Below are 19,876 nucleotides of genomic sequence, written 5' to 3' on the forward strand. Positions count from 1 at the left end.
AAGCAAGGAACGACAAATGCACAAGTTCAGAGTGCAATGTGCCAACATTCCATCGGTTTGCTTCACTCTCTTTGACATTTACATTTAGGATTCAACTTTAAATGTGAAAATGCCATTGAGTTTTGATGAAAGGGGCTGCCATGGAAATATCCACACCGATCACAGCATTCTTTACAACAACAGCTTCATTTTACTGGTCCTTTTAGGTGGTATTGAAGAGGAGAAGCTCTCTTCTGCTTCTTTATCCACAAAAGCGAACTGAATGCTTCATAAACAAACTGAGAGGGATGAGCTAAACGGATGTATTGAACAATGCAAGGTAAAGTGTGCACAAAATATTTTTACAGGCTACAATTGCAATAACTACCATAGTTTTGACCAAACTCATTTTGAACAATCCCAGAGTCTCATCTCAGCAAACCAGTCCATCTCTCAGCTTGACATCGGGAGAGGAGGGTGATGAGGAGGAGGATGCATGTGCTGCGTTACTTGCGATCATTAGGGAGGAGAGGCACAGGCAAAGTCAACCACCACCGCGGGTGGGAGTCTTTTCACAGCCAGGAATGCAGCATTATGGCTTCAAAGAGATGGGGGAGGGGCGTTGAAGTGAACAGTGTGCAGAAATGAAAAAATGTGAAAAATGCTCTAGCAGTGGTGGTTTTACTTGTGTTGCTGCTTTACAGAGAACATTTGTTAATATTATATATGTTAAAATAATTAAAAAAAAAAACAATATTTTAACAATTACTTTCTTGTTAAAAGAAAGTAATCTTATTCCTTCTCTGTGTACATTTTATCTTGTAAATTTACATTCTTCTGTTAAATTGTAGCTGGAATCAAAAATGTTTTAAGTTTATCCACTTTCCAAAACAGATAGAAAAATACAAAAGTATAAACTAAATCATGCGTTATATTAAAACTGAATACCTACGAAAAAAGACAATTCTTGAAATTCTTTGTTTTTCTTTCATTGTTTGTTTGTTTGTTCTGAAGGTTGTATTTTTGTTGCTGATCGAAATAAATCAAAATCAAATCAAATTTCACTGGTGTTTATTTTCCCGCAATAAACACGGCTCAGATTTTAGACAAAAAAAAACAAATTTCCCACCGATGCATCATTAGTATCTTTACAGTATAGGGACATCTCTCACATAATGATGTATTTATTGCAAGAGGGAAAAAATGACCACAAATCAAAAGCCCCCCGAAAAACAACAGTAATATAATTACCATGTTTCAAAAGTGAATATATTACATTTGTAAAAAAATAAAATGAAAATTGAAGTTAGAAAATCCCTACTTACTAATCTACAGTGTAATACAGCACCTTGAAAAAAAAGGAAAATATTCAGTGTATCGCACTATATTTTTGAAACATGTCTGTGGGACTTAACAGTCTAAAAATAGAAACTATGGGTAATAAACTAATCCTAGCACAGAACTGGTAAATTTATATAAACATGAAGGCACATACTTTCCCTTACACCTTGCATGTACATGTTATTTTCCTTCACTCAGTCACTGACAGTGTTTCTTTATTGCTACAAATACAAAAAACGGACATAGACAACACCATTTACATTCAGAATCCTTTTTTCCTAATGGTGTAGTCACACTGTTGTCACAATGATAATAGTGTTGTCAATCGTGCTGCCATTCAACTAACCTCTTGTTGTTTTGCACTTACTGTTGCAAGTACAGATCCATATGAAGATATTGTTTGCTATGAAGACACTGGTTCAATGAAGTGACTAACTTTTGACGTACACAACTAAAACACACATTCAGCGACGCGCGCGTGCGTGCACACACAAACACACAGACTATATACAGCAAAAATTAACACAATACTTTGTGTCTGCAGGGATATCCATCATTCAATGAAATTAACTTGAAAAAAAAAAAAAGGTCAAACAGAACAATGTTGATGCTACCCTTGCAGTCAGTGACAATCTACTTAAATAGACATCAAATGAAATTATACAAATGCAAAATATCATTACCAGCAAGATCAATGTTTTTTTTCCCAGTAACATTGGCTATTTGAGCTTGAAATACAAAATTAAAGCATACAGTTGGAATCAAAAATTCCACCTCGTCAACTTTATTCACTCAGTGTTGAAAAGTCTTGTTTTGCCAGATCGTTATCAATGAATACGTTGTCATAAGGCAAATGCATGGCATAGGTCAAATCCACCAGTCTGTGTGAATAAACTCCTTAGGAAGTCCTTTGGAAGTTGCAGTCAGCTCACCAGCCGTTTATCCGGGCTGGGTTCAGATTTGTGCTTAAGACCGTCAGAGGAATTAGCAGCTGTCTTTGTCAGGGCTTCACATGGTCTCTTCGACACCAGTCATTTTCCCATCCATGCCTTGTAGAGCGGCAACAGGCCTCAGATCAGTCTCTCCTCTGGGGGAACCTTCAGAACGCTGCCCATCTCCAGTCGAGCTCCGGCGACCTCCTGCGAGCTGGGGCTGTACGTGCCCTCCGACTGTCGCTTCTTCCGCGCTGTCATGATCAGAACAAATACGACCAGGATGGCTAGTAATGCGCACAGGGTGGAGATGGGAATAGTCACTGCCAGCCACGGAACACCCTCCCTCTGCCCATCTCTCTGCAGGCCAGGAAATGACACGGAGGAAATGAAGAAACAAGATTAGGCTTGATTGTTACTACAGGAATATATAGAATAGCATAGACATTGTGGTGCATCCTGAACAGAAATGATTTAGCCAATAGATAAAGAAAAGGGGAGAATAACAAGTCGGGCAATTAATAAGGCAACATTAATTATAAAAACACAATTTAAACTACTGCTAACAAGAAAAGCGAAAAATTAAAAAAAAATAGTCATCGCACTTTGGGTTTTATTTTGGAAAGTCTAAAGCTTTCGACACTCTACACATTTTAGCCCAATTTTACCCACAATTCACAGCCACATCTAATCTGCCCCAGTCAGCAAAGAATTGAGTGTATTAATATGTATAGAATGTCAGTGTTAAATTTATGCCAGCAAAAACTTATGCATGACTGTGACAAGTACGGCATAGATCTGTCAAAAGTCACTTTTTTCTTTTATTTCATTCCAGCTGCTGCTGCCACTGCTGTCGATTTGCTTCAGCTGGTTGCTTATTGGTTGAAGAAGGAACTAGATGCCAGCTTTACATTTAGAATTTAAGATCTCTTCACAAGACATTTAATTAAGGCTTAATAAAAATCTACTAATAAGGTTTCAAATTAAAAGATCATTTCACTGTCATTGCAATGCTCAGTCAATCACTTACATTCCTTTCACACAGTGTGCCGCTGTAGCCGGGCATACATTCACACTGAAAGTGGTTGAGCCGATCCAGACAGGTGGCGCCGTTGAGACAGGGGTTAGAAGAGCACTCGTCTATATCTGTCTCACACCTGAAACATATCAGCAGAGTTTTAACACAACGATGCCTGACAGAACAAGAGCACGCTTACACACGTGCACACACACACATACACTTGGCTGTACTCTTGAACCCTCCAACTGGTTTGCTGTGAGGTTTCTCCTGAGCTTCACCAGGTCTGTGTTCAGGTCTTACCTGGCACCAGTGTAGCCTGCCTTGCAAGTGCAGTTCCCTCCAATGCACACTCCCCCATTCAGACACTGCGTGTTTCTGTCACATGCCACTGCAGGGTCGCGCCACCTTATGGGAATACAAATGTTTTGTTTTTTTTTTTCATTTAGAAGTTTGATTTATTTTAATTTATGACAAGACAATGTTTTTATGGACAAAAAGTATTCATTCATTTAAATCCTAATTCAATGCAAGTCTATGGGGTGAAATTTCAACTTTGTCCTAGAGACATGGGGCCACTTGCGTCTTCATCAGGAGCCCCCAAGAAGTGCCCACGCCAAATATGGGACTTGTGGTACTTGAGGAACCCCGAAACCCTAACCCTAATTTCAGCTAACCCTAACCCTAACCCTAGTTTCAGGCTTATCGTTAACCCTAATTCAATGCAAGTCTATGGGGTGAAACTTTGTCCTAGACACATGGGGCCACTTGCGTCTTCATCAGGAGACGCCAAGAAGTGCCCACGCCAAATTTGGGACTGGTAGTACTTGAGGAACCCCAAAACCCTAAACCTAATTTCAGCTAACCCTAACCCTAACTGTCATTGAATCGTTGAACTTGTTAGGCTGCTTTTCATTTTGAACTGTTCCAATACTAGTCGTACTACATATATACTTTTTTATTATAAAAAAAGTTGGACAAGAGCACAAAAAACAAACAAAAAACAACCCTAACCCAAGTTCTCAATGTGAAGATTTTTTTTGTTTAAAATGTGCGAATAACATCCAATATATTTCATTCTATGCATAGCGTGACAATTTTGTCACATAGTTCTCATTAATTCAAAAAGACAACCGCTTGGTTAAACAAGATGGGTGCACCTGTGGCTTAGTCTGTGTGTAGAAGTGAGGAGGAAAGAAACAGAAAAGTCAAAAAATGTATCTAAAAAGCTATTGAAACAATGTCTCATGCATCCCATATCGTTGCATAAAGTGGCACAGGATTTTACCTAGTCACTGTGGTCGGATTGCAGGCTGAGAGTCATGTCCTTGCTGAATTGATGCGTGAAAGAAGCACATGGGAGTAAAAGTGTGCCTTTGAAATTAAAAAGTACTGTACTGTACATTATTGTTGCTGGCAAATGACAGAAAGGGACCACCTTTCGCTCGCCAACCCTACAGCCTCCAGTGCCAGTATCATCCAAGGCACACTTTTACCCCCCTTTACTTCTTCAACTGCCATGTGTGTGAAGTGTTCTTCAGCCACAATGAAACACTTGTAGGATTTGTGTGAAATCCAACTTTCGCTGGAACATTATGAAAGCATAAATCAAGATGATGTTTCAGCAAGGACTTGATCCAACATTTCAAGCAATCATTTTTTTTTTTTTTTAACATATTCCATCGTGTTGTGAAACTATGTGGCCTATTTTTGGTTTGGTTTGGGTTTTTTCTCTCTCTCATTGAGTACCGTTGCCTTTTTTATTTTGGAAGTTTTTACCTCTTCATTCTTAAAGATAGACTATAGTCAACTGTTCATTTAAAGTTCTAAATGCAGCAATGTTTATTTATTTTTAAAAGAGAGCAGGGGCCTCATGCACAAAGACCTGCGTGGATTTCATACTGAAATTCATATTTCTAAATCCACAAAATGTTGCACACAAATTATTTGATGTAGTAGCAAAAGTGATGCCCAATAGCCCATAATGTAGAAAAACAGGATTTCTTTTACTCACTGACAACGCTTGCCGATATAGCCAGGAGGACACAAGCAGGTGTTCACCTCTTCTGATGGTTCGCAGGTTCCTCCATTTTGACATGTGAACTCCAGACAGTTATCAATCTCTTCCTGGCAGTCTTTCCCTGTGTACCCAGGTTCACAGTCGCATTGATAGTCCGCCAGCAAGTCTGTGCACGTGCCATAAACGCACGGACCCGAGGAGCACTCGTTTACCTCGGACTCGCACAGTTCTCCCTCCCACCCTGCTCTGCAGCTGCAGTTAAATTCGTTAAACTGGTCTTGACAAACACCGAGGTTGAGGCATGGCTGGGAATCGCAAACTGGTGCACCCCGGCAGCCGATGACCGGGTCTTGTCCTCCCACTAGGTAGAACTGGCTCAGCTGAGGGGCATCTGGTACTCTTTTCAGTGGTAGGTAGACGCCACCGACCCTTACCTCCCCTATACACCCGCTGTACTTCTCAGCCAGTAAGATCTTGGTCTCATTGAGGAAGTTCAGGTTCCCTCCAAGACCAAAACTGCCACCAACTCTCTGTCCATCGATGATAAGAATCCAGCGGGACTCTGTGTGCGCAGGATCTAGCATGCTCAACTGGATATGATGCCATCCTCCATCTGCAATGGCACTGTCGCTTGTGAAGGCCAACAGCTCAGCGTTCAGCCCACTGTCCATTTTCACCAGCAGAGACGAGTTGAGCAAACCCAGGCAAAACACCTCCGTCTTGCTGATTGCCCGCAACAGGATTCCATTGGCGTCCCTCGTTCGTATATCCAGTGTGATGTTGGTAACAGGTGCCTGCAGAGTGCTGTTAGCAACATACTCAAGGGCATTGTCCTGGAAGTTGGCCTCAGTTAAACCTGTGGAAGAAAATAATATTTTTATGATATTGAATGAATGAATGAATGAATGAACGAAACCTTAACCCTAGCTGACAGCAGTAACATGCTGATGGTTTAGCCAATAGTACCCCTGTTATTATAAATAATAATCACCAGTTGGTACTCTGAATACTGGAAAGTACCTCAGAGCAAAAGAGGCTGCGAAGGACCTGCAGGTCTTACCACGCATTTGAGCTAATAAAAATTTGTAGTATGGGTATTAACTACCTGTAAACTGACGAAAATAAGGCCAACAAGCTAACAGAAAAGAAAAGCAAAATAGGGAACAAGTACCGTCAGCACCAATATTCCCCTCAGTCAGATTTGCCTCAACATCAAACAGTACAGCCACAACTCTCATATAGGAGCCACCTTATTCTAAAAGAAAGAAATACTGTGTCTGCCCTCATGATAAAAAACCAACAAACACATTATGCTTGTCCTTTTTGAGTTCACATTTTGTAAGTAAAAAAAAATTAAAAGGTAATTATGAGTAAAGGTTTTATATTTTTTATATTTTATATAGCTTAATTCTTGGATGTCTTCCACTGACCCCAGTAATAGAAGGTTAACATAATAATAATAACAACAACAACAATAATAATAATAATAATAATAATAACAATAATAATAATAATAATAATGATAGTTGAAACAAGACAAAGGTTAAAGTTAACATTTCAGTAGTTGACAGTCATGTTATAGTTCATACAACCTCAATTTGATTGACTGTGACAGAATAAGGGAGTAGTAATCCCTGCTTAAGGATTACTTACACTCATAACCATCCTGCAGCTCCAAACACTGAGCTCCATCGAAACAATGATGGTCGCCACACCACAAACGTGTCTGGCAGAGATTCCCTGCGTAGTTAACGGGACAGTCACACTTGAAGTCATTCCAGGTAACCTGACACTTCCCATCGTTGAAACATGGCTCATCCTGTTTGCAAAGACAGATGGGAGACACAGGATATTCACTCGTGAAATCTCTCACCTGGTGTGACCACGGAGGTAATAACAGCAGAGAAGATTACGAACTAACTGGCCGCTTAAAGGGATTCACAACCAGATCAGTGTCAAAAGCAGTGAAAATACTCTACGAGCAGAAACAAGCAACACAACCAGGCAAGGGCCTAGGAATGGCTACACTAGCCCTCTTTTCTGTACACATAAAACAAAAACTATAGAGTGAAAACTGTTGGGTTTTTTTTTTACCTTGCATGTATCATCACTTTGGCATCCTGGCAGCACGTTCTCCTCGGTACTCGCTTGGTAAATCTCCACTCTGTCTTGATGATCCTCAGAAGTCAGGCGCTTGTTGTCCAGCCGAATGTCCTGAAGGCAACCCTTGAAGTTTCCACCCCAGGCTTTCATGCTGTTACCTACAGGGAGCCCGCCAACATATGCCACATCCCCTGCCTCCACGCTGACGTTGCCCAGGGCACGGTGATGCCCTGCTTTCGGGAAAACAACATGACCGTACTGTAGCTTTACAGTCACCATACTGTTCTTTCCATCTGTGACATGTTTGGCCTCGGAAATCAGCGTGGTGTGAGGGTTGTAAATGGCAACGGTGCCCTCCTTCAGGTAGACTGTCAGGTATGGATTTTCTTCCCGCTGGAGTTGCAGCAGCAGGCCGTTGTGCTTGAGAGAGCGCAGCAAAAATGATATGGTAAAGTTCTCTCCGTGGCTTTCCAAGATCCTAAACGCAGAGTAGCTGGTGTTTTTCTCATGACCAAAGGTCCAAGATGGATACTCTAAAGAAAGAAAGAAAAGGTTAGAAGCACAGAGTTATTAGTGTCTCATCACATCACCTTGTCCGAGATGTAGATGATATCAATCAGTATTTGCCATGTTTCTTTCAGGCTTTCACTTGTTTTATAATATATAGCCCACTTTATTGAGCCTGGCAAAAAAGCTTAGACTCATTTACAACTTTGTCAAACCTTTGTCAAAAAAGCCAAAGGAAATTGAGTTGTTGATTTGGTGTTCAGGGTTATATCTCATTCGTACTGCTGAATAATCGATGATCAAAAAGAAAAAGAAATGTACTGTAGCCATTACGTAAGTCTTATCTACACTTGGCAAAAAGTCACTCTACTCTAACTCTTTGGCTTTGGAAACCCACATTCTGTAAATGTAATCTATAGCTACGAAATAATGACCTTTCCCTAGTTAATGTGAAGCACAAGGTGTCTTACCTTTCTCACAGTTTTCTCCAAGGTAAGGCCGGTGACAAACACAACTGGCCTGAACCCACATGTCCACGCACTGCCCACGTTGCATACATGGGTCGTCGTGGCACCACTCCTTTTTGCTGCATCCGATTTCCAAGCCCTGGCCGTCTTCTTTGATAAGATCCCAAGGTAGAAGCAACTTGTGGTTGACTTTGAGGTCTTCCATGCAGCCAATGAAGCCCTTCCTGGTAGATGTTTGGAGCAGATATTCCTGCGGTGCTCCTCCAACAAAGATTTGATAGAAGGCGCTGGGCTGCAGGAAGCTTAGGTGGTTGTGGTCTTCATTCTTTACTTGACACTCTTTTTCACAGCTGGATCCTTTCACAACAAGGACCAGTCTTTCATCCATGGTCACCGTGACCTGGTACCACTCTCCATCATTAACTTTGCTCGGGTAACTAACTTCCATTAACTTTCCTGACTTTACTCTGGCCAGAAGAAAGCCTCCATAGAGCTCGAGGGAGGCAAAATACTCCTGGGTGCCCCAGTAGTACAGCACCATATCTGGCACGGTGCTTTTAAACCTGAGCCTCACGTGCAACCCATAGTCTTTCATTTCCTGTTTTGTCCTGTTCTTGTTAACGGGCAGCTGGATGTGGACGTAACCTTCCGAGTTGAAGGAAAAGGTGGTGGAGCTGTTGCAGTAATCGCCGCTCCAGCCGGGGGTACACTTGCATTTGTAGCTGTGCTCCCCGACGTTGGTCAGCAAAGGGACACACTCGGCTCCATGCTGACACAGGTGCTGTTGGCAGCCAAGTAGAAGGACATCACAGTTGTCCCCACCCCACGGCTGCTGGCCAGGCTCTGGCTGAGGGCAGTGACATCGATAGGAGTTGGCAGCATCCTCGCACGTGGCACCATTCTTGCAAGGATTACTGTAACACTCATTAATGTCAACCTCACAGTGTACGCCTGTAAGGGAAAACACATGTTTCTGTTACTACAAAAAAAAACCTCTTCATTCAATCTTCGCATCAGCTGTACCTCACTCTACTTTCAGTGAACAATTTCTTTAATTCAAATTGGAAAGTTTGACAGACTTTCTACTACATTAGGCCTTAGGTCAGGTAACTAACTAACTTAACTACTGTCTAGCCTTGACCAATGCATTACCTTTAAAATGTGCTTCGAGCATTTGGGTGAGCAGAGAAGTTGTTGAGTTGTTTCAAAGTGTTGTTTGCAGATAATGAGATGGCTAGTTTGTCATAAAATTACAAAACTACAGCACAAGCCCAATCCAACAGAAAAGCAGACTATTCTATGAGTGGTTACACTAGTCAGTAATACCTTATCCAACTGCATTTCCAACTTTCTTTTTTTTTTTTTTTCAAATGCCATGAAAACAGTCTAAAAGACTTTGCGTTCTTACTACAAACCAACTACAGCCACATCATAAAACCAAGCCATGTTCACTTTGTTAAGATATCATTAAAAATGTACCTGTCAGCCACCAGGGCCCAAAGCAGCAGAGCAGCAGCATTAACCTGTTTCCCAACATGATCCACTAAAGCAGAAGCCAACAAACTCCCTGCACTGCTGAAACATAGAAGTGAAGCATCTTTCCTTTGCTCCTTTCCTTTCTCTCTCTTCGGCTCTTTCTCTTCATCGTCCAGTTTAGCAAAGGAAAATTGTTTGTCCTCCTCTGCTCTGTGCCGGGCCGACAGGGTGATAAGTTGGCAGCCCTGGCTACCTCTGAGGTTGTCTTCCTGCCCTTCTCCCTCCTTCACTTCTCCTTGAATGCCTCCCTATCCTCCTCCGCACCCTGTGCTCCTGTCCTGCCTGTAGTTCAGCTTTTGCATAACTGAACTACAGGCAGCTCACTTCCTGTTAGGTTCCTGAGAAGTGGAATGCTGCGTGTGCTGGCGTGAGGGCGCCCACTAGTGGCCGAAGACGCAGGAACAAACTAGGTGGGAGTGCTGCAGGTTTGATCAAAAGCTAATCTTTTAGTAAGATCAGTTCCCCTGAGAAGGGCAAAAGTTCGGCACGGAGGCCATGACAGAAAAAAAAAAGTCCAATGTCTACTTCCTTAGGTATGTTGTATTTGACTTCCCCTACACTGTGGCAGACATTGTTAGTTGTATGTATATTTGAGATTAACTACAAACAAGACACATCTAATCGATGAACAAAGTTACTTTATATTGTCAAAGCAAAATAATCTGCATCAGTTTGTAATGAAACTTCTAATCTTGACACTGTGTACCAGGGAAGGAACAACGGGCTTTTACCTCTGCTGTCAATTAAAGTCATCAACAATGTCCATCCCATTAATCTGAAAATTGAGCTCTTCTATTTATAGGATTTTAATTTTTTGAACCGTGTGCAGTTTATTTTCTCGTATATACAAATTATTTTTTCCTCACTATCAGATAGAAGAGCTTTGTTTTGTTTCACATGTTTATTGTGTGTTTCCTTCAGGATTTATCTGGTGTGCCTCTAAGCGGCTTTGCTATAATCTGCCCCGCCTCCTCACAAGAGGTTTCAATTTATTATGGAGTCTGGACACCTGACATATGGCAGGTATTTGCCCTGTTGTTTTCTACTATTATCTTCCATACCATATGTTTGCCCTCTCATCCCCTGCTTCGCTTTACCGTAAGGAAACAGAGCCTGGGCCAGAGTCTGGCAGAATACCTGGTGGTTGGAAGACCAGATGGGACCAAAAAGAAATAAATGTATGTAAAAGTCAATAGCGGCAGAAAATGAGACGAGGTGCAGGTAGTGACAGAGCTGCAGCAGACATACTCCTTTTGCACAGAATGACACCATCTTCTATGCAAAAATGCCTTACTACATGATTTCCACAGGTAGTTTGACAGATGTTCTTCATATATATAAATACAAACAACGGGATGCATTTAGCCACTCACGCCTGAAACCTGCACTTACTTGACCAGATCTGCAACAAAACAGATTGTGATTGTGATAACTGTCTAATACTGTATATGACTGACGCGCCTTGACAGTCTTACAATCATGTCAGTAGTCACACTAAGACTTAGGCCAAGTGATGACAAGCCCCACAAGAGCAGGAAAGTCGAAGCAGTTTCCCTTTTTGATGTCATAGAGATTATACGAAGGTCGAGGTTGAGGGGATCGTTCTAGCCACACAACTACGACCAAGTTACCAGACCACTATTTGCGCCCCCGACTCAGGTTCCGTATTTCTGGGCCTTTAAGTGCCTGCATATCATTAGGGCGAAAACCTTTGGGGGTACAACAAGATTACAGGCTCATCATCCTCACAAAGAACGCTGCTATTTATCGCTGCTCTCCGTTCTTTCAGGCATTGGGCCTTTCATTTCATCTCTCATCTCTCATTTTTTTTATTGAGAGCTTTAAGCTGTCCAACATACGAAAAAAGTACAGACCTAATTATTGGTCAGGTTGTGATGTGGTTCCTCCTTTATTGACAGATGTATGAACAGATTTCTTTCAAAAATCGAATAATCCCTGGGCTGAACCCAAGCAATGACCAGCAGAAGGAACATCAACCTAACGTCGTTTGGCCAAGAAGATTTAAATGTCTAACGCTGATATGGTCCACACCGGACACTTATTTTACAGTTTCATTTTGTTTGTTTGTTTGTAAGTATTTTATGAAAAACTGTTTTTAGAATTCAATAACTTTCCCACCTGTGAATCCATCAAGACACTCGCATTGGTACGAGTTGATCAAGTCCTGGCAATTTCCTTCATTCTGGCAAGGAGAAGACTCACACTCGTTTACATCGACTGAGCAGTTGTGTCCTGTAAGCAAAGGAAGGACACGCAAACTGAACGACTCGGTCCTCTTGTTTTTTATGACGCACACAAGTAAAAAAATAAATAAAAAAATGAGACTCACCAGTGAATCCTGGCAGACACCTGCAAATGAAGCCAGCTGCATCCTCAAATCTGAACTCAGACTGAGTGAACTCAGGCACCGTCCCATAGTTCTGAATGTCTGAACGCTGAAAACATTGGCCATTGTTTTCACAAGGGTGCTCCTCACACTCGTCTATATCCAACTGGCAGTTTTCTCCCTCATAGCCTGCACAGACGAAAAGACGCATTCATTTTCAATGGGAAACATAAGGCACATAAAATAAGTTTACAAACTTGTCTGAGTCCTTCCACCTCCCACACAGAACTGAACTTTCACCAACTAGCTACTCACATCATTCTTTATGAGTTTTGTTTTTTGTTTTTTTGTTTTCAAAAAAGACAAATTAGTTCAAATTGATTAAAATTGAGACATTGAGACATTATCTTGCTGAAGTAAAGAGTGGGTATACATATATATACATATATGAGCGTTGACAAGATACTTGATTTCAGACTTTGATACGACATTTGGAAAAGTATTGAATTTTGATACGATTTCGATACTAGCAACCGCGGGAGTTTTGTTGTTTTGTTTCTCTCTCTGTCTCTTGCAGTCTTGGTCTTCTGCTTATACCCTCTGGTTGAAGATCTGCTGCTGTAGTTTAAATCTGTCCGGCACTACAAGGGTATCCGCACCCTTTTTTTGCGACGCCAATTTCATTCCCAAAGTCGTGACTCACCTGTCCAACATAGGCACGAGTAAAGGTTTTTTCCCTCCAAGCAAGTGGCTCCGTGCTGACAGGGATCAGATTCACATTCCAGAATATCCTCCTCACAGTGAACTCCCGCAAAGCCTGTCGTCCGACAGTCACATTCATAGCTAAAAGAGACAGCGCAGAAAGAAATGCAAGCCATCAATTGTGTGTATGAGCACTACGTATGTAAACGTAAATTTGAACTATTTGGAGTGAGTTTTTTATAGCGTGAATTTTGAATTGCTTTCCTTTGTTTATTAAAGTTTTGACTTTATATTATTAGGTCGATCTAAATCCAAAAAGAGAATCCTCATTTGTTTTAATACAAATCCCAACTCATTATGGTCACAGTTTAAAACTAGGAATAAAAGGAAAATAAAAAATAAACAGCATAAACAGCAATGTGTGCATGTGTGTGTGTGTGTGTGTGTGTGTGTGTGTGTGTGTGTGTGTGTGTGTGTGTTCCGTGTACGGTCCTACCTGTTAACCCCGTCCACACAATTGCCCTCATTTAAACAAGGCGCGCTGGCACATTCATCAATGTTGACCTCGCAGTCTTGGCCCAGGAAACCAGACACACACTCACACGTGTATTTGGCAACATGGTCATGGCAGGTGGCGCCATTCTGGCAAGGGTGCACCTCACACTCATCGATCTCCACCTCGCAGTTAATCCCTGACACAGGACAGACATTATGGCAGCCAGCCAAGACATGAGATCAGCAACACACTTCATCCTCTGGCTAATGAATACAATAACAACAATAACAACACTAATAGGGGAAGCCTCAAATACAAAGTGATTATACCAACAAATACTAATTAAAGATGCCTTTTGAATAATTTGTTGTTGAAATTGAAATATTGAAATTTTATTTAGTTAATATTATATGAATATATTTAGTTATTTAGGTACTATATTTAGGTAGTTAGACAGAGGGAGGGGGGGGAAGCCCAGCATTATTTTTTTCGCCTTTGACTAAGACAGAAACTGCTGCTCGTGTGACACTGGCTGTGGACTGACAGATGGCCTACAATAGATTGTCCGTCTTAAAACGGGGTGCCCGTGAAAAAGGATTTACACTATTTTTGCAGTTGTTTTTGTTGTTTAATTTGTAGGCACATTTATTTTGTGTTTATGTGCATTCACAGAAAGCAGTTTATGGTCAACATTAGCCTACCTAACCTTAAGACATCATTTATAAAGAATGAATCTCATTCAATAAACAAATGATAGAATAGAATATTTTAAAATCAAGCAGACAAAATTGTGACAAACTATTTTTACAGCTTTCTCACTATAGTGTATTAATGTAGGAATAATGCTTTACAAATGACAGTTTGTGTTCCAGCACTAGATTTCTTGGGTTAGTTCAGGTAATGTCCAATCCTGGATCTGGTTCATTTACAGTCAATATGTGTTAAATTGATGCATAGTAGACATGGGAGAGCAACCTCTGCTCCGTTGTGCAAGAGCAAATCTAAATGATCTTTTATTTTGAGACATCAATTTATTGCTTATGGGAAGAACAGTCTCGCTGTTCAGGTCATCAGGAAGCCTCAATGTTTTAGAAGGACTTAATTATCCTCTGAGCTGAAAGTCACGTTATGGGATCATTGCTCCTCACATCCTGATGAACGCATGAACACTCACATACTGGCCAATGGCCAGTGGGGAAACTCCCAGTCAAAATAATGCAAATCTCACCTTCAAAACCTGGTGCACATTCGCACTCGTAGTGATCCACCTCGTCAACACACGTCCCGTTGTTCTGGCAGGGTCGGGAGGCACACTCGTTGATGTCCAGGTCGCAGTGGTAGCCTTGGAACCCGGGCACGCAAAAACACTGGTACCCGTTGACGCCGTCTTTGCAGATGGCCCCATTTTGACAAGGGTCGGAGAGACATTCGTTAATGTTGTCCTTGCAGTTCCTCCCCTGGTACCCAGGTGCACAATGACACTGGTGTCCAGTGTCTAGGATGTCGGTACAAGTGCCGCCGTTCTGACACGTCTCCTCTGAACAAGTGCTCACGTTATCCAGGCAGCTTTTCCCTGCGAATCCAACGGGGCAGTGGCAGGAATAGCCGTTGACTCCGTTCAGACAGTGGGACCGAGGACCTTTGCAAGGGTTGCTCTCGCACTCGTCCACATCCTGGGTGCAGTTGGAGCCCGTGAGGCCGTCCGGGCAGTGGCAGGTGAATTTGTCGGTGCCTAGGGTGCCGGTGCAGTTGGCGCACGACGCCCTTGTGCAGGCGTCGTAGAGCTCGTCACAGTGGTTACCCACGTACCACACGGGCGACTTGGGGCACAGACACACGTATTCGCTCAGGTTGTCAAGGCACGTGCCGCCATTGTTACATGGAGATGAGAGACACGTGTCCGCTGTTGCTGTGCACAACAGGCCTGAAATGAAGAACAGGATGCAGGTTAAAGCAAGAACACAGCCGCCAGTAGAGAAGAGACGAGGCTATACAGTAAGGTGATTGTACCGTGTCCCCTAGTTGAGTTTGCCCTTTTTTAGTTTTGCTGCAGTGTATTGTACATTCTGTGAGGGAGGCGAGCAGTGTGACAATATTCACAGAGGCAAAATAAAACACAATTATGAATGAACGAGTGAATGAGAAAATAACAAATCAATATATTCACAGAAATCTAAGTTCCATAGGGATTTATTACATGTGTTGGAAGTTATTAGAGTTTTGAAACCTGATTTTTACCTTAACTAAAAAGAAAAACAAAATACTATTTTTGTTAGGAAAGGTGTTATGATTGTAAGATTAATAATACTAATAAAAGCTGCAAATTCTCATTATACATTATGTTTATGGTGTATGGTTTATTGTTTGTATTGAGTTAATATGCTCGTGGGTTAACAGCTGGGTCCCTCAGTCCTTCTGGAAAGAAACCCACTCCTCAAACTGTTTCTTTATGCAAGCACATTCTTTTAAAACTTAACTTAACTAAAATTAGGTTAAGGCATCAACAACACCCATTTGAGGTCTTTCATATAAATTCAAAAAGGTCTGCCTTTGGGTCGCCTAAAAAATAGTACTTTAAATGGTATTTGGTACTTAAAACTTAATTATTTGTCAACTTCCTACTTTGCATCAGTTGGGCAGTTTGGAGGACTACATGGGCCACTACACAGAGATTTTCACAGTTAAAAAAATGACTTTGGGAGGGCTCCACTTTCACAAAAACACATCTGCAGTGAAAGTTGTGATCACAGCAATAAGTCAATTGTTTTATTTTATTTTTTTATCCACAATGTCACAATTATGCCGTTCTCTACAACTTTGAAGAACAAGTGTTTTTCATTCTCCCACAAGAGCTTGAATAGTATAGGCTCATAATATATTCCAAAAGAAAAGAGCAATTAATTCAAATTCAATAAAAAAAATATCTTTAAAAATTATTTTAAAAGGTGTCCCACAACAGAAAACCATTTTAAATACATGTTTAAAACACATACAATGACTAATAAAGATGACACAGTCACATTCAAAATGAATGTCAAATCCTAAACATACACTAAACGTGATGAAATGGTGTTAAAAGCGTAAGGGGGAAAAAAACCGTGAAAGCTAAGTTTCCCTGTAAACTTTTGCCGCATTACAACCTGGCTAGCTGTGTAAGCCACTGTAAGAGGTCTGACCCTCTGTGCTTAAAAAGCAATCTGGTGATGAGAGGAAACAAGCCCCTTTTCCCCAGATTTATTCCAACAGATGGTGTTAAAAGTAAACTCCTTACTTGACTTTCTAGAAGCCACTAATTCAATAGGTACACCTATTGTGTCTACCGCGGAAAAACCGACATTGTGTCTTTTATTTTATACTAGCTAGCCATGCGAAAGTGAAGCCCTCTTCACCTGTGGAACAGTGCCTCCAAAGTGGAAGAGTACCTTCAATTTTCCTCCAGTCTGCTCAGATTTTTCTCCCCTTCCAACGAGCACCTGTTTTCCTTCAACATATTGGGTGATCCACGCAGCACTCCTTCCCAGTCACTACATATTTACATCTCTATGTTTTTATGTTAGGTGATTAGTTATCAACCGATCAGTCAGTCAATCAATCATTCATCCGTTTGTCTTCTACACCCACTATCTCTTTCACTCAGACCTACGGGGGTCTGCTGGAGCCAATCTCAGCTGTCGTGGGGTGAAGCCAAGTTTACACTGTTTTTTTGGACTGAGGACTCAGAAAGGCATCACGCAAGGATCGAACCCACAGTCTTCTTGCTGTGAGGTGACAGTGGTAACCACTGCACCATCAGGCAATTAATCCACTTTTTATATAATAAAGTGCCTTACACAAGCAAAGAGAAACCAACTGAAACCCCCCGAGGAAGCAGGAAGAGACCGTGTGAAAAAAAAATTCCAAATTTGAAGTTATAAAGATTGTAGATATTCACAATCAGTGCGAGTGAGTTTTCTAATGGAGAAAGTAAAAAATAACTCGACATTCTGAAACTGTTGGAATTCATGATATAACCATGTCCTCACTGCTATTTCATTTAAAAAAAAAGTTATATTAATTCAACATTCGTAATTGAAACTACTCATCTGTAGTCACTTCAAGGGAACAAAACAGTGTTTTTCAGTTATTGCGATTGTGTTGCATTTTTTTTTACCTCACGACTGTCAAACCTGATTAGCGCTGAGACTCCATGGTCACATTTTAAACCATGTATGAATCACTATGGCGGTGGAGGTGGATTGAGATCTGACCTCCTGGAGATCCAGTTTAGATTCCATGGGCTTCCATTTATTTTGACCAGACCATTCAATGAACATTTGTACAAGTATACAGATGGCTTCTCATGGCTCAAGTGTGGGACTTTAAATTGGATCAAACATTACACTGTTCCCAGGGGAGACATTTTTATTTTACTATCATCATTTCTTATCATTAAGTTTTTTGCCGGTGTTTCCATGAATTGCTTTTGCACGCAACAAGGAGGTGAGCTGCGTGATCTCTGGAGTATGAACAATATCTGCAGATATATTAAACGTCTAGTATGAAAAAGCCAGGGGTCAGGTATTCGTCACAATTTGTCCGGTGAGCCAACATAGATGTCAGATAATCTATTTGAAATGCCTGCTAGAGTGGGATATGAGCCGCATGTCACTCTGATTCAATAAGACAAGAGCCCCCAATATGTCTGTTCAGCCAGTCTTTCCTGCTGCGTTCCAGCAGCTACTGCAAATATTCCTGCTGAAACTTTTACTTTTCCTTTATCCTTCAGCGGCTTCACGATCAAGGTTTTTTTTTTTCACGGTGTGGATTTGTTCTCTCCAAAAAGACTTTGTGGAACCTTCCCAACCCCCATCCCCCCTTTTTTGCACTCTCCCAATCAACCCCTCACACATTCCAGGGAGCTGATAACAGGTCCTTTAATATATGTGGGTGTCACCTCCCCTCCATTAAACCCATTACTGAGTACCTAATAGATCATGGCTACGGCCAGACAGGGTTTATCCTGACACTGACTGGTACCAGTGTGTTAGCCTAGAGCAACGCTGAGCAGAGCAGCTCCCTCCCAAAGGAGGGACGTCAGGATGAAACCAAAAGAATCCACTCCTCCCTCTCAGGGGCTCTCTGGGTTTGTTCAGCAGTTTGTAACTTGTGGACACGTTTGAAATAAAACAATTTGGAATTCATTTAATAAAAAATTCCTGCCCTTACAAGAAGTTAGGAACAAATGGGAAAATTTCCATTTGTGTCTTTATGACCTATTATAATATTTAAAAAGTATTCTCAAGCTATTTTTTATTTCATATATAATAGAATAGATAGAATAAACGTACTTTATTGATTCCAAACTGGGAAACTACGCTGTTGCAATACAAGAAAATAAACGACAAAGTAATTACAAGAAAGAGCCAAGTCAAACTAAATACAACAAACAAACAACAGCAAGATGTGCACAACTTCCTCATATCAGTTATTTCAGCTCTTTCTATCCTTTCGGGTTCAACACTGCAGTTCCTCTTGCAAGTGCGTCTTCACGCCCATCACTCCCACCATTCAAAGAAAAGACCCAACAAAAAAAAGAAAGTGCTGCCTCGTAGTGCAGCCGGACACTCAGTGTGTGTCACTATGGTGATCTTTAACAATGCCACTAGCAGCCAATCACAGCCTCAACTCAGCCGTGCTTTAAGCCAGCTTCAGAAGCCCCACACAAACGAAGGTTACGGGAAAAATAGGTCAGGAGAGGCTGAGGTCGGTCAAGACGACTCTCCCACCACCGACCACATGCAAAACACACACAGAGGCGCTCTCACAAACACAAACACTATCCTTTCATTTGACAAAGGGGAGTCATAAGAGAATCAGTTCAGTGGTCGTATTAATAAAACAGTAATAAAGAGTGAAAATAACTGTTTTTGGGGGGCTTTTTTGGGGGGGGGGGGTTCTTTGGTTAGAAATACATGGAAATTAAAGTATTCTGTCCTGGTAAATACTTCTTACAAGCCGAAAAGTGCAGCCAGTTATCAACTCATTGTGGTGGGAAGAGTAAAGTTCACGTCTTACCAAGTTTGAACATCATCATGGTAATGAGAAGCATCCTCTGAAATCTGGACCAAACCCTTCCCAACCCCATGCTGCCAGCTGACCGCCGGTCGGTTCCGTCACAGAGCGATGTGTAAAATACCCCGGCTCTCCATTAAAGCACCGCGCAGTTCTCCGTACACGCTGCTTCAACTTAACTGGAAAACAGTGAACTGAGGCATCTTCATGCCCGACCAGTCAGACTCTTGAGTCAGAGTGTGTGAGTCTGTGAATGCTGTGCTGGAGTAGGGTAATCACTCCAGTCGAGTGTGAGAAGGAAAACATGAGGTGGAGCTGCTGGAATGGCTCCCCATGAAAAGTTAAGGGTTCAAAACAATAATAAAAATAATAATAAT

At 41.5% G+C, this 19,876-nt stretch overlaps 1 protein-coding gene across 1 annotated transcript; it reads right to left on the reverse strand.

Annotated features, from left to right (window-relative positions):
* Positions 1–1,211: 1,211 nt before the first annotated feature.
* On the reverse strand, positions 1,212–19,725 carry LOC142902227 (protein crumbs homolog 2-like). The gene is made up of 13 exons (XM_076047117.1): positions 19,503–19,725; positions 14,677–15,372; positions 13,449–13,644; positions 12,954–13,093; positions 12,254–12,439; positions 12,043–12,156; positions 8,371–9,318; positions 7,385–7,926; positions 6,944–7,109; positions 5,285–6,146; positions 3,574–3,678; positions 3,283–3,409; positions 1,212–2,612 (listed from the first exon to the last, which is right to left on the reverse strand). The coding sequence occupies exons 1-13, from the start codon at positions 19,570–19,572 to the stop codon at positions 2,391–2,393; spliced, it is 4,374 nt and encodes a 1,457-aa protein (XP_075903232.1). The 5' UTR covers positions 19,573–19,725; the 3' UTR covers positions 1,212–2,390.
* Between the last annotated feature and the right edge of the window lie 151 nt (positions 19,726–19,876).

The sequence above is a fragment of the Nelusetta ayraudi genome, unplaced genomic scaffold (genome assembly GCF_046127955.1).
Source record: "Nelusetta ayraudi isolate G7.1 ecotype Tasmania unplaced genomic scaffold, CSIRO-AGI_Nayr_v1 ptg000092l, whole genome shotgun sequence".
In the NCBI taxonomy this organism is placed as follows: Eukaryota; Metazoa; Chordata; class Actinopteri; order Tetraodontiformes; family Monacanthidae; genus Nelusetta; species Nelusetta ayraudi.

Bases quoted from the DNA above. Each gene is read 5' to 3' on its own strand.
- LOC142902227 (XM_076047117.1), bottom strand. From the start codon at position 19,572: ATGGGGTTGGGAAGGGTTTGGTCCAGATTTCAGAGGATGCTTCTCATT. The intron at 12,157-12,253 runs GTGAGTCTCATT...CTTTGCTTACAG, and splicing joins GTGTCTGCCAGGATTCACTG to GACACAACTGCTCAGTCGAT. The intron at 7,927-8,370 runs GTAAGACACCTT...TTCTTTCTTTAG, and splicing joins TGGAGAAAACTGTGAGAAAG to AGTATCCATCTTGGACCTTT.